The 15,373-nt window shown below is 39.8% G+C and overlaps 1 protein-coding gene across 3 annotated transcripts in view; it reads left to right on the top strand.

Annotated features, from left to right (window-relative positions):
- Positions 1 to 567: 567 nt before the first annotated feature.
- Positions 568 to 15,373, top strand: part of SP4 (Sp4 transcription factor) — a 79,651-nt gene continuing 64,845 nt past the window's right edge. For all 3 annotated transcript variants that reach the window (XM_036864101.1, XM_036864103.1, XM_036864102.1), the window contains exons 1-3: positions 568 to 744; positions 1,154 to 1,278; positions 1,803 to 3,354. In XM_036864101.1, the coding sequence (XP_036719996.1) occupies positions 738 to 744; positions 1,154 to 1,278; positions 1,803 to 3,354 (1,684 nt within the window). In that variant the 5' untranslated portion in view covers positions 568 to 737. The remainder of the gene's footprint in view (positions 745 to 1,153; positions 1,279 to 1,802; positions 3,355 to 15,373) is intronic.

Genomic DNA, 15,373 nt, shown 5'->3' on the forward strand with positions numbered 1-15,373 from the left:
AAAGCCATGCTCCCTGCGCGGGGGCAGCGGGCAGTTCACCGGGTTCGCCGAGTCGCCGGTGGCTCGGACGCTGCCTCGTCCGCTCCTCTCGCTTCCCTTGAACGAGAGCCCTGCTTTTTTTTTTCGTGGCAATTCCAAGGGATGCTGGAGCCGGCTTTTGAGGGGAGGGCGCTGGGAAATGAGTAGGGGGCGGGATATCCTGAGACAACAAGTTAGGCTGTATGGAGGGCCTACCGGCAGCGCGCCTGAACTAGAACGCCGAGAGAAAGAGCGCCGGAGTAGCCACGGGAGGAAAAGAAAAGCTGCTGAAAGAATAACCCTGAGAAAGGGGGTGGAGAGAAGGCGGCCCCAGCGCCCCGGCCCCCGGCAGGTCGGCGGCCAATCCGCTGGGGGAAGGGGTGGAGAGTCGGCGGCTCCGGCAGAGAGAGGCCGAGGGGGGTGGGGAGTCGGCCGGGCTCGCGCCGCCCTGGCCCCGCCCCCGGCCCGCGCCGCCGCCCGCGCGGCGCGCCGCCGCTGTCAATCAAGGGCGAGTCAGCAGGGCTCGGGCGGAGAGAGGAGCTGCTACGCCACAGCCCAGCGGCGGCCATTCGCGGAAAAAGAGGCAGAGCCTGTGCCAGCTACAGCCTCCTCCGAGCCACCGCGGGCGGGCGGGACCGGCCTCTCCTCCCGCCTCGCCCCCACCCCCACCCACCTCTATCCCTGTGTCTCCGTCTGAGGGTTTGTCCTGTTAATGCGGGATGAGCGGTACGTATTCTCCACCCCCCTCGGTCTCCTTCACCGCCTCCCTCCCTCCCTCCCTCCCCAGACCCTGCTCGGTTCTCCCCCCTCCCCCGGGGCCGCTGAGATGCTTTAAGGGGAGGAGGAGAGGGAGGGAGGGAATCAGGGGGAGGGAAGGAGGGTTGTGTTTTGTCTTAATGTCTGAGAGAGAACAACCTTCTGGGTGTTGCTCTGGAGCCGATGGGTCGGGTTTCAAACCACGTTTTGTGATATCCCCCTCCTCCCTTCCCTCCTTCTCCCCCACCCCTTGCCGGTGTGCGTGGATCGCGGGTTTATGGAGATTAATGTTCGGGGGAAGGGGGAGGAGAGGAGAGGGGGAAGGCGAATAATAATAATCCTAATAACCTGTTGTCGTGTATGGGGGTGTTTGTTGCAGATCAGAAGAAGGAGGAGGAGGAGGAGGCGGCGGCGGCGGCGGCAGCGGCGGCGATGGCTACAGAAGGAGGGAAAACCTCTGAGCCAGAGAATAACAATAAAAAACCCAAAACCTCAGGCTCCCAGGTAAAAGCAAACATATAAAAAAAAAAAAATTCATCACGAAACATAAGGGGAAAGGGGAGTTATGCCCTTTAAATGCCCAGAAGTGAAGAACAGAATAAAAATGTTTTATCCACTCAAAGCATCTTTCTGAGAGTGAGGAAGTTAAATTGTAAATTCATAAAGATTTCACATGTTTGGGATATCGCTGTTTAAAATTCCACCAGGAACGAACTCAGACTGTAAGAAAAAGGTGTGTATTCTCCCAAGGGCATTTTGAGTTTAGGAAAATAACACTTCAAGAAAGTTTGTTAGAAATGTCCTTTTATTTAAACTTTATAGTGTGGGATCTGCTTCCTTATTCCTATATCGTATTGGTTTTGTTAATATTTATTTTGATTTTTGCCACTTCCTGAGTAAGTTCTGAAATGTAGAGCTGTCAAAATAAATAAATAAATAAATAAATAAACCCCTCCCAGCTACTGGCCTTCACTAAATCCGCCCACTTTTTTTTTCCCCCCTTTCCTTTACCATCCCATTTTGGGTAGGACTCTCAGCCCTCTCCTCTGGCTTTACTGGCAGCTACTTGCAGCAAAATAGGGACTCCTGGTGAAAATCAAGCAACTGGACAACAACAAATCATTATAGACCCAAGCCAAGGATTGGTGCAACTTCAAAATCAACCACAACAGCTAGAACTGGTAACAACACAACTTGCTGGAAACGCTTGGCAACTTGTTGCCTCCACTCCTCCCGCTTCAAAAGAAAATAACGTTTCTCAACCAGCTTCTAGTTCATCTAGTTCTTCCAGCAGTAATAACGGGAGTGCATCTCCCACAAAAACTAAATCAGGTAATTCTTCCTCCCCTGGTCAGTTTCAAGTCATACAAGTACAAAATCCAAGTGGTAGTGTACAGTACCAAGTGATTCCACAACTTCAAACAGTGGAAGGCCAGCAAATTCAAATCAATCCAACTAGTAGTTCATCTCTACAGGATTTGCAGGGTCAAATTCAGCTCATTTCCGCAGGTAATAATCAAGCTATACTCACAGCTGCTAACAGGACAGCTTCTGGGAATATTCTTGCTCAAAACCTGGCAAATCAGACAGTTCCAGTCCAAATTAGACCTGGTGTCTCAATACCACTGCAATTACAGACCCTTCCTGGTACTCAGGCTCAAGTTGTAACAACCCTACCAATTAACATTGGAGGAGTGACTTTAGCTTTGCCAGTGATAAACAGTGTGGCCGCTGGAGGAGGGACTGGGCAGGTCGGCCAGTCTGCTCCTACTACTGATGGCGGGACTTCCAATGGGAGTCAGTTAGTTCCCACACCCACCACCACTGCTGCTGCCAGTACTATGCCAGAATCGCCCTCCTCCTCCACTGCCTGCACAACCACTGCATCAACATCTCTGAGCAGCAGTGACACGTTAGTGAGCTCAGCAGATACGGGCCAGTATGCAAGCACATCAGCCAGTAGTTCTGAACGCACCATCGAAGATTCTCAAACACCTGCTGCTACTGAGTCTGAAGCCCAGAGCTCCAGTCAGCTTCAGTCTAATGGAATACAGAATACACAGGATCAATCAAATTCTCTTCAGCAGGTGCAAATTGTAGGCCAGCCTATCTTGCAACAGATCCAGATTCAACAGCCTCAGCAACAGATAATTCAGGCTATTCCACCACAGTCATTTCAACTCCAGTCCGGGCAGACGATTCAGACCATCCAGCAGCAGCCTTTGCAGAATGTTCAACTTCAAGCAGTAAATCCGACTCAGGTGCTTATCAGGGCTCCAACTTTAACACCTTCAGGGCAAATCAGCTGGCAAACTGTGCAGGTTCAGAATATTCAGAGTCTTTCAAATTTGCAAGTTCAGAATGCTGGGTTATCCCAACAATTAACCATCACCCCAGTGTCTTCAAGCGGTGGCACAACTCTTGCTCAGATTGCTCCCGTGGCTGTTGCTGGCGCCCCAATAACTTTGAATACTGCCCAGCTTGCATCAGTGCCTAATCTTCAGACAGTGAGTGTTGCCAACCTGGGTGCTGCGGGCGTTCAAGTGCAAGGAGTTCCAGTTACAATCACCAGTGTTGCAGGTAAGTCAACTGCAGTCTTTTCTCTCTGGATGTTAACGGTTGGTTATTGTTTTTCCTTGCTAACTCAGATTTGATGTAAACCTCTGAGGTAAACAGATAATCATAAGGAAACTAAAATACCCGAGAGTATTACACTCAGTACCGTGACTCTGTAATCATCACTGTGACCCATTCACATTTATACTATTCAGCATTAGGTTTTATGTGTTAAATTCGTTGGAGAGTTTTATAAGATTATTCTTCTGCGGAGCAAAACGTTCTGATTAGAATCATAATTTTTTGTAATTCAGAGACCAAATTTGTGTACACTTGAACTTTTCTGAAAGAACCCTAGTCAAAATGATGTTTATATTTTCTTTAAGGGAAAGTAGGTTTAAAGCTGAAATAATACAGTTATGAGTCTGTTACAGTTTTAATGCTACTGTATGTTACTCCTCATGCTTCCGCATCTTGTTGCCCGTGCTTTTGCGTTTTATTACACGGTGTTGTTTTAAACTAGATATTGATGCAGTTGAGAGAGATAATTTTGAGTTGCAAATTGTTTCATTAACTTTTATGTCTACTTTTCTGCTAAAACCAGGATTTGAGTGAATAGTCCTTCACTTATAAAATTATATTTAAGTAAAATCTGTGATGGTTATGTTATTTATAGGTGTTTTTAGTGTGAAGTTGGTGGAAGGCAATTAAAAACAGACAGTAAACTGTCAATAGTTTGAATTTGTTGTAGTAAGGTCGTTTTAAAATCAGTTATAAAGCAGTTATTTGTTAATGCATGTAAATAGATACTTCTGAAGTATTTGGAAAACCAGTCTTATTAAGTATTTTAATCATTTTGGACCAGTCTTTTTTCATCTAATGCCTTTTGTTTTCTAGTAATTAAATACTTTTCATTTGATTATGAAAACCTAGTTGTGGTTTTGGTTGTCTTTGATACTTTAAGACCTCTTTAGTTAAATTATTTCTGTTTTGATAATCTGAAATGAATAAGCATATCACTTTTGAATGACCTTTCTTGAAACAACTTTCAGATAAATTATGCTAGGGTTCTTGTTTTACAGTTACTACCTAAAGTAGATGTATATATTTAAAATTTGGAAGTTGTCAAATAGAGCTCTCTGATTAAGAAGAACAGAGGTAACTTGTTTTATTTAGATACCCGTTGATTCTAAACCAGAGGTATCCAACAGAATTTTCTGTGATGATGGAAATGATCTATATTTGTTCTATCCCGTATGTTAGCCACTAGCCACGTGTGGTTATTGAGCACTTAAATTGTGACTAATGCAACAGAGGAACTGAATTTTTAATTTTACTTGATTTTCTTTCATTTTAATTTAAATAGCCACACATGGATAGTGGCTCTTGTATTGACAGCACAGTAGCATAGTCAAAGAGCGTTTTGAGTGTGGTACGTTTTCCCCTAAGACTATTACAGCACAATTGTATGTGTGTTTCTGTGGAGTACAGTCTTTACCTTGCTTTGTTTCTACTCTTTTTCTAAACACTGACAATAAATTAAGTATTTCAGAAAAATGTCTGTTTTGGGTGGGTTGAATGACAATTTGTATTGTCAAAGCAAAATTTATTTCATTTATATTTCATCTTGCCTTTTAAGCATTAGTTAGTGAATTATGAAGAGAATTGAATAATTTATAATTTAGGTTAGAAATAGTTTTTCTGTTCTTTAATTGACATCAATTATGACCCAGAGTTTTTCCTTTGCCTGTTGTGAGGGTAAGCCGGTGTAACTGAGAGTATGATCTTCTGACCGCCTCAGATTCACTTGAATGATACATTATGGTAAATGCAGGATCTATTTGCTGGAACTGTAGTTTTTGGGGGGTGTGGTCAAGGAATCTGCCTTTCAAACAAACTGTCCAGGTGATTGTAAATCTCATTTAAGTTTGAGAACCAAGGATCAAGTCGTCCGCAATGAACTATACGGCAAAATTCGGAAGTGATGGATTTTGAGCCTAGTTCGTAAGTGCCTCAGAGGGTGGGTTTCTCTGGCAAGTACCATTTATAGTTTTTATTGCACAAATATATATTGACTAGCTATGTGTTGAGCACTCCCAATAGGTGTGTTTAGTCCTGCATTTTCAGGGATAATTTTTTTATTTAAAGAGTTTATGTGGTTTGGGGGGGCCCTTATGTGTATGAGGAAATTCGAACTTTATGTAGTTGGTTTTTTCTCCTGAAACCAAAGATTTTAAATTTTGTTGATGTTCTAATACATATGCTCTATCGTTTAAGAAGATAGCCATGTTACAAAGACCAGAAATGTACCCCGATTTCAACAACTCTGTGCAGTTAATCTGGGTCTGGTTGTTTGCAGATCTTACTTTACTTCCTGGCATAATAGGTGTTTGACAAATGTTTGCTGGATTAAGGTATAAATGGTGATGGAGAAGATAGCAATTTGGAATTGGGAGCAGCACCCTGGAGTGGTTTTAATGAAGCTAAGGAATTAACTCTGTTTTCATTAATTTCTTTTGGTTTTGAGCTTTTAAGACATTGAGAGTGGTACACCAGGTACTTTACCATCTCTGAAAGGGAGAGAGCGAGCAACAAGTGCCTATATCCCTTTTATAAATGAGCCCTGGAAGTTGAGATTTTTTACTTTGTGTCCCCATTCACTTTTTAGTACTTATTGATTATTTCCTGGTTCCCCTCTAGGAGAATGGTATTGTTTGAGTTATGGGAAAATTTTTGCTCTAAATATTCATAACAACTATTACCAGGGCTTGAAAAAATTATCAGCTTTGACAGAATGTAATGGCTAGCTCAAGAACAAGGGGCTAAGAGTTCTCCACCATCCATCCTCATATTATTTCAGGAAGTATAGGAAAGGTTCTGGATGATATGGACAGAAAAAGGAAAAAAAAATCATACAAGGTAAATCAAATGAAACCAGTTTTTGAAGCTGGGACGCTTCATACTTGATTTTATGAAATAAGAATGTTAATGACATCCTCCGGGGAACCTCTTTCCTTGAGAATGTATTCAGCATAATGTGTTTCTGTGGTTTGGTCTCAGCTCGAAATCCTGTGTTCCAGGCTGAGCATCTAGCATTTAGTTAGTTAGAATTGTAGTAGGAACTGAATACGTGTACTCCTGCTACATATTGTTTGTTTCCTTTTTGGGATTCGGAGTTTGAAGAAAAAGCAGAAATCCTATTTTAAGTTAAGAGCAAAGGTAATAACTAATCATGCTGCTGGCTTAAGAACATCCTTTGTTTTAACTAAGTGAGGAGAGGGGATGATGTTTTCCTCAAAAAGAACGTTACCTGTTTTCACGATGTATTCTGGTAGCCAAAGTGCCGTAGTTAAAATGAACTTTAGGAGTTATTTCTCTTTAGTTAAAGGATTTCGAATATGTAGGGACCATTGGTTTCTAAATTTTAACTTGCATTGGCCAGCAGTTTGGTTTATTTTTGGCCCTAATCACATATGGTAATAGATCATGTTCTTGCTTGATGGATGGATATTTCTTTGTCAGTTTTAGTGGAAATTAACATTCCTGTGCAAATTCTTACATAAAGGTAGTTCAGACTTGAGAAGATGTTGCTGGTTCTTCAAGAACTTTCTCTCTTACCTTCCTTTCCTTCTTTGGGGATTAACAGAACCAGGAATGGGAGAGCCAGTTCTTCATTATTGGTGAAAATGGAGACCAAAGGAAGTAGTTGACATTTATATTTAATTTAAAAACCTAATTTAATCCAGTACAATCAACCTCTTGCACCAAACTTTTTTCCAGAGCTACTAAAAGTAGAAAATTGACTAGAAGTTTAATACAAATATGGTTTTCCTTTGCCATATGTTGTATTAATTTGGATTTCTCTAGTAGGCATCTTAAAATAACATGTACATGTATGTTATACACATATATACGCATATGTGTATGTACATATATAAACATATACACGTCTATTTGTGTGTATACATATGCATATGTCTCCTGTGTTTGGTTATTTCTTTTTTCAGAGAAGTCACGTTTACTCCTGTAATTTTCTTCCTGTAAAATCTTCTACTGCTCTTTGTTATAGATTGGAATTCATCATAAGGAACTTATATCTTGTGCCCTGTACAAGATTTGGGTTCTGAACTACCAAGTTGGTTTTACCCATTAGAAAATGTACAGCATGATCTTTAAGATTTGTTGATGATGACATAACAATATTGTTGCGTAGTTTTAAGTTTTTTCTTGGAAGATAAAGTACTCATTGTAGAGCCACATTAATTTTTTAAAAGGACATCTTTGGGAGGGATTTCAGGATAAGAGAGTGAAGGAAAACAGAGTGTTAATCATCTGCTTTTCAAATCTAAATCAAGGAATATATAACAAGTAATACTTAAGAAATATTGGAGCAGGCATAAAAGCAAGTTGAAGAGGAAGAAAGGAAGCTTGATCAAGAAGGAAGATAGGGAAAATTTGCTCTACATAGATCTTGCACAAATAACACAGATTTACAAAATGAGAGAATTTTAGTTTGAAAGGATCTTTGAGATTATTGCTCACCAGTTGTAGCCTTTTGTTATTGCTGCTAAAGTCTATAAAGGAATTTTGTGTTTTTACTGTTATAAGTGAAAGGAGAAATATGGGTCAGAGGTTCTGCAGTGCTACATTAGGTACTTGGGGATGACATAGTATGGATTGACAGTAAAAGGGGGAACCTGGCCTGATACCAGACCATATGCCTATGTATATGTGGGCTGTCCTGTACCCTTCTGATCTAGGTATGAGATAAGATTGTATGTTCTTATGCTTGTCATTTTGTTACCTAGTGAATGAGCAAACTGTGGCAAAGGAAACCTATTACTTATATAAGTGTGTGTGGTGAGATAAAGACTTACTGAAATTGTAGTTAACTAAGGTAACTTAGTTAAGTTACATGAGCATCCTTCCCCCTCCCTCATCCCTTAGTGGTAGTTTAGAACTAAAGAAACTGAAGCCCAGAAAGGTTGAACGACTTGTACTTTGTGGCAAAGTGAGGACTAGAATCCTGGCTTCTGCTCCAGTTGTCTTTCTCCTGTATTTCTGCCTTTGTTATCCAAATCTTTTGCTAGGTAATGAATAACTGTAGCTGAGGTTTAGGGATCAGAGAGGGAGAGTATCCAGCTTGAGTTGTCTTCTCCCAGATAGACTGTGTCTGTTATTCCTGGATATTCAGCGTTAATATATTGAATATAATATTGGTGGAAAACACAATTCTGTCTGCCTCCTTGTTATTGAATTTAATGGTGAAATCTCAGTGGTATAATTTTGTCCTTTTTGAAAGAGCAAATTCAGAACTTGAAGAGATTAGTAAATTCTGTATGTAGGTAAGCAAGTTCTAGGGCTGTTGAGATACTGCATCTTTTCCCAAACAGTAGTTAGAAATGGATTTTTTCAAATGAGATTCGAGGAAGAAAACAAACATTTATTGTTTTCCTAGAATGTGTTATGTGCTGGGCCAGGTATTTATACTATCTCAGTATATCCTACAGTATCCTTGGGATTACTGTGCCTGTTTTACACATAGCCTCACTGAGCTTTGCTTATATGTGGAATCTAAAAAAAGGGTACAAACGAACTTATCTACAAAACAGAAATAGAGTTGCAGATGTAGAAAACAAACTTATGGTTACCAGGGGGTAAAGGGAAGCGGGGCAGAATAAATTGGGAGATTAGGATTGACATATACACACTACTATGTATAAAATAGATAACTAATAAGGACCTACTCTATAGCACAGGGAACTCTACTCAATATTCTGTAATGGCCTATATGGGTAAAGAATCTAAAAAAGAGTGGATATATGTATATGTATAACTGATTCACCTTGTTGTACACCTGAAACTAACACAACATTGTAAATCAGCTATACTCTAATAAAATTTTTTTTTAAAAAAAGAAAAAATTTGCTCTCCAGTAAGTGGTAGAGCCATGGTGTAAAGTCATCTCTGATTCCAAGGTGTTCACAAGACATAAGGTAGAAGGATAAGTCTACAGATACAGGCTATTTTTCACCCTTTTGTATCTGATGTATACTTGAATCCCTTAAAGGGTAAGCAGTTTTGAAAATTGAAATGCTGACTATGCAGTTAAGGTTTCTACTAGCCCTGACAATGTGGCACTGACAGACAATTATGATAGAAAGTAGTGAAAGGAACTAGTGTGGCTTCATGGAGACCCCCATGTTAAACTCAGATTTCAAAATAGTGGATGTGGAAGATAGGAGGAGGGGCATAGGATTAAGGATGAAAACAAAAGGCAACATGATGTTTTAAGAATAATGTCAGTTAAACAGAAGCTCATAATAAAGTCAGGCTTTTAAAATTCTTTCAAACAACTTACAAGGCTTTAAATCAAAGAAAGAGATGCTCATTGTTTGAGCAAAATGGTGTAATATCAAGAAAAGGCAGAACTCCTCCACTCTGCTTCTGTTACCCAGCGAGGAAAATGCAGTTCCAGCTGAAATGACTAGAGCTGTAACTCACTCTGAGATATTTATTCAAGGTAAGTGAGGAGGTAGGGGACGTTTAGTTGCTCTTTGGAAGTCAGGATGATCTAGACGAATGCTATCCTAAAGTCAGAAGGAACTTTCAGGTTTCATTTCAGGCCATATCAGTAACTTAAAAATTATGCAGCATGGAAGAATTGAGTATGAATAAGCACCTCACTTTTTGAAAACATGCCACACTACAGACAAATGAGCTTGATAACCGTCCTTAGCAAAGTCCTTGAATGAATTATGGAGTAGTTGGCCTCTGAGCATTTAAAAGAATTCAGGGATCATTGGGAACCAGTATGGGTTCACTAAGGAATGAGGTTCTTAAATTCTTTCTTTAGAGTTTCCAGATGAGTATACAAAGTAACGTCAGTACAATGTATCTTGATTTCAGCCTTGATAGTCATGATTTCTTTAAAGGCTCATACCTGGTTGCTCTATTATATGAAAAATGTTGATTGTCTACCTCAGTAGAGGTCTCTGGTATTATGGCATAGGGTTCTATCCTTGATACAGTCCTGTTGAACATTTTTTTCAAATTTTATACTGAAGGATGACCTATTTACTGAATTCAAAGATGAGACAAAGCCGGGAGATGTTGCTAATAATTATGATAGGGCATAGAATTGAGATGCCCAGTGATCTTAATAGACCAGAATGCTGGGCCAGAATTAGCAACATAAATATAACAGGTAAGATCCTCTATTTAAAGTTGAGGGGTGGGGGGCAGGATTGTTCACCTACAAGATGGAAAACATGGTTTGGCAGCAGGACATGTGAAGATGATTTGGGATTTATTGGCTTAATATGAAGTAAGAGTAGAGTAAAGCTCCTGTACTTTATGCTTGTCAGACCATTTCTGCAATACTGTGTACAATACTGGGTGTGGCACATTTTAAATGGGACAGTGACAAACTGGCGAGCATATCAAGAAGGCTTCCCAGGATGAAACGTGGGGAAAACATTTCACACTAGCAATAATCAGAGAGAGGGGGGTTGTTATTAAAAGAAAATAAGAGAAAGTGTGACAGCTTCTTTGGATATGTGAAGAGCTATTTTTTGTTGTTTTTGTTTTTTAATAAAGTTCTGTTATGTTTTGGCCCTGGGAAACCAATACAGTAAGTATATGTACACACACATGAGCTAATGCTGTGCGGTAATGGAATGGTTTGTTTCATGAAGTAGTGATCTTCCTGTTGTTAGATGCTGGGTGTCCATCTATCAGAGACACTAAAATATAGAATTTCCTGTGTTGTATAGAAGGTTTGATTAGATAATCTGTGAGTCTTCTAATTCTAAAATTTAGGATTCTATGAATATTTGAGTATGTAGTTCTATTCTGGGTACTTCCATCCAGCATGTGGTGAGAGTTCCTTGTAAGTCTTGTTAAACTTACATGATTGACTAAGTAGGGGTTTGGTGGGGGTGGAGGGGAGATTTGAGGGTCACATTTACCGTTTTTCTTATTACAAAGGCAGTATAATTGAAATAAATTCTATTAAGAAATAAATGCAATACTTTAATTCATAAATTAATAGATTTCTGTTCTTCGTTATTTGTTAGACTTACTGATTGTGCTCTTAGATGCTATTTTTCTATGTCATTTGCACTTCTGTTAGGTGACTACCAAAGCATTAGTATTATAAAAATACACTAAAGTGCCCAACATTGAATTTGTAGTTAGGATATTTTATCTCAGTAGCTCTTTAACCATAGTCATATTTCTGATAATGACACTTTAGTATGAACAATGTGATTACTTTTTCTTCAGTAGGCTTAAAGAGCAGTTGGAAAATCCAGTATCCTGATGGAGTTCAAACTCTGGGAAGCGCTCAGAGCTTCAAATTTGTTGATTTATCCTGTGGAGTAAACAAATCAAGTAGGTCTTTCTTTTTGACTCAGAATATCTAGCACATAGGCTCTTTTAAAAAAAATTTGAGGCCCAAGACCCTTTTGAATAGAAAAAGTAATAATTCCGATATGAAGTTCTTTTTGCCTTAGGTATGGTAATAAAGTTAGGAGTAGGGACTATCTGGGCTTGATCAGCGGTGTAGTTCAAGTAGTAGGTTTATTATTACTGCAGATGTATGTACTCTGAGAGGCTTCCTAGATCACAGGTATTTTGTGTTCTTTTAGGTGATCATCAGTCAGGTGCAACCAGGAGAGGAGACACAGGAGAGGCCCAGGAAAAAAAGTTTATTATACACACAGGTCCTAGAGAGACAGTGTGCACTGAGAGGGGAGGTGCACACATGGGAGGTGATGCCAAGGGATCTGGCTCAACCTAGCAGGTGGGGAGCAGAGAGAGCAAGAATCCATGGGCAGGTGCCTTTATTGAGGGATCAGTGTGTGAGGGGATTTCATTGGTGTGTTTAAATGCTGCTTGGTCACAGTCAGGGGAAGGTAGGAAGGGAACCTCGTGGCAGAAGCAACCCTTATCACACTGGTGCACCTGGTTGCCTGGGCCGGGTGCTTACAGCCTGCTTATGGGGATGTTGAGGCAGCAGGGGAAAATAACGTTTTAAAATATATAATACAACAGGATTAGGAATTAGAACTCTTATATTTTTGTTAGAGTACTGCTCTCCATTAGCTATTCCATCCTGGGCAAACATATTATAATTGGAGCTTCAATCCTTTTTTCATTTGTAAAATAGTGCTATTAATTCCTTCCCTTTTTACCTCATAGAGCTGCAAAGATCAGATGAGATGATATGTATAAAAAGGCTTTGGATATTGTAAAGAAAACTATATATGGAAGTTGGTAACCTGGTAAAAATCTCTACATGGCGACTCTCGCCCACTAGAAGAATGTGAAGTAGTAAAGTGGGAGAATGAGTAGTTTTCGATATGGGTATTAGCTTGAGTTAAAGATCAGAAGTAGAAGAGAGATCTGTATAAAAGGAATATCAGAAAGCTTTGGTGAAGTGCAGCTAAGGATATGGGGAGGGGTGTATGTACAGGTGGAAAAGAAGCAGTGTGTTTCAGTATAGCAAGACATAAATGTCTGCTGCGTACTGTCTGTGTAAGCTCTGAAAGTACTCACCTGTCTAAAAAGGATACTTACGTTGGGGAGATAAGACTTACATACATGAATCAATTATATGGCTTGCTGCAGTTGCATATGAGAGTTTATACTTAAGTGCTGGGTTTTGAGCTATGGGAAATGACTAGGAGAGCTCAAAGACAAGTGAGATCAGTGGTTTGCAGTAAACAGGGAGGGCTTTCTGAGGTGAAGATTGGTTTGGGAAGTGGGTATTTGAAACTTTGAGGGTAGAGAGGTGAAGAGAGAGGATGTCTTGAGCCAAGCAGTTGAACCTGGAATGAAAAGGGTAGAGCCTTCGTGTGGAAGCTTATAGTTAACACACAGAGTTGTGTTCTCTCATCTGTGTGCTCCGTAGAGGCATAGTGGTCTTACAGAGTAGCTCAGGGCATGCCCAGTGGACAGCCTGCCACCCCTGCTTCAGCCAGAGAAGTTGTGTGTTTATTGGACTGTGTGCTTACATTTTGTTTGAAGAAGAGATTCTGCCAAAATAATAATAAGTTTGAAAGACATGAATCTAGTGGATGGAAGAGATTGAATGGAAAGTTTTGCAAATGATATTGTTAGAGCGTTTCTCTATAGATAAAAGTGTGGAGAAGTTAGAAATCAGGAGCCCAGTGGAAAGGATGTTGTTGGAATAATTTAGCCACTAATTCATAGTGGTCTTGAGAAAGGCTATGGCAGTGAAGTTGCTTAATACAAACGACAGGTTGTTGAACCTCTCTTTAGTACACAGAATGGTGACATGAAATAAGTATTAAGGAATTAGGTAAAAACATCAGGTTTGCTGGTTCCTTTCCTCTGTATCAAGTATGGTAATAGGCATTGAGAAACTGAAGATGAAGTGAGACAAATTTAAATTTGCCTCTCTCACAGAATATATTACCTGTTGCGGAGACATAACCATATCTCTTTGCTTCTAAAACATACTTTTTTTTTTTTTTTAACATTTTAACATCTTGGAAATTGAAATCCACCTTATAAGCAAAGGCATGTCATAGTTTAATTAGCAGAATATTTTTTCTTTCTTATGGTCACTTGCATCTTAGACTTAATGGAATACAATGACTATATAATCAATTAAAGTACAACGTGGCATTTGATTTATAAAGGCTGTGAATGAGGTGTTATAGAAGCCCAAAGGAAGGAAAAACTCGTTCTGCTTGTAGAGTTCTGTGGATATTTTCATGGAGAGGGTGATAACTGAGCTGGGCCTTAAAAGGATGACTAAAAAGTTTGCAAGGTTGGGATGAGGAGGGCTATTTCATGTTATGTTGGATTTTACATGTCAGAAATTCAGTTAAGGAGTCTTCTATAAACAATGCAAAATTCAGGCTTAGATCAAGGAATATTAGTATACATTAAACTTGAATTGTAAACCTCCTATAGGCAGGAGCTGTGTCTTATGTGTATGTTTTTTTCTATTTCACACATCAGTGAACATTGCTCAATATAAATAATCCTGATGCTGAACTAGCGGAAGGCCCACAGGTGGAGAATGTTGATTGCATAGGAGAATGGGATGGGTAGATCCTTGGGATAGATTCAAGACAAATACTTGAAAAGAAATGAGAGTTGATGATTATAAAAGGAAAAGTGAGTAGTAAAATTAAATAACAGGAACTTACACATCTGATTGCTTCATACGTTTTGAGAGACAGTTGCTGTGAGAATCTTAGCAGTGGGGGAAGTTTTGAGGAGAAATCAAAGGTGTTTAAAGTCTCCAGGTTGTTTCTGTCCCTCAGAAGTTATCATGTAGGTGCCTCATAACGTGGCCAGTCATAGAGGGTTTAGTGCAGTTCTGTAATAATGAGTCAAGTCACCACAGCTTTTTGTTCACAGAAGCGGAGCTGCTTTTTGCACAGAAGTATAGGAACCAGATAGTGATCTGTGCTGTGGTAAGTGGGTACCTGTGCCTGGTGTGGGGTTGTGGGAGAGGGTGGAAAGTCCTTGCTGTAGTTGAGGGTGTCTAGGCCAGGGACTTGAGGGAGAAGAGGGAAGAGGAAGACACTAGATGCATATGATGACGAGTACTAACTGGATTTATGTAGAGTAAATAATTACACTTAAAGTGGTTTGTAAATCCTACGCAATTTCCCATATATTTAAATCTACATACGAAACAATTTGAGATACTGACATTTGACAGATATTTGTCATAAATAGGACAGACTATGATAATATGCTTGTTGAAGGAGTAATTTGATTGTTTCATAAATAATCAGATTGATTATTTTTTAGTTTTATAAAGTTAAAGCACACAGTATTTTTATTTCTAGGATTTCTCTCACCTTTTGTCCTCATTGGTAGGATGTCAGTACTTAAATTGATTTTTTTTTTTAATTAATTAATTTATTTATTTTTGGCTGTGTTGGGTCGTTTCTGTGCGAGGGCTTTCTCTAGTTGTGGCAAGCGGGGGCCACTCTTCATTGCGGTGCGCAGGCCTCTCACCGTCGCGGCCTCTTTTGTTGTGGAGCACGGGCTC

This window comes from Balaenoptera musculus, chromosome 9, assembly GCF_009873245.2.
Source record: "Balaenoptera musculus isolate JJ_BM4_2016_0621 chromosome 9, mBalMus1.pri.v3, whole genome shotgun sequence".
Classification (NCBI taxonomy): domain Eukaryota; kingdom Metazoa; phylum Chordata; class Mammalia; order Artiodactyla; family Balaenopteridae; genus Balaenoptera; species Balaenoptera musculus.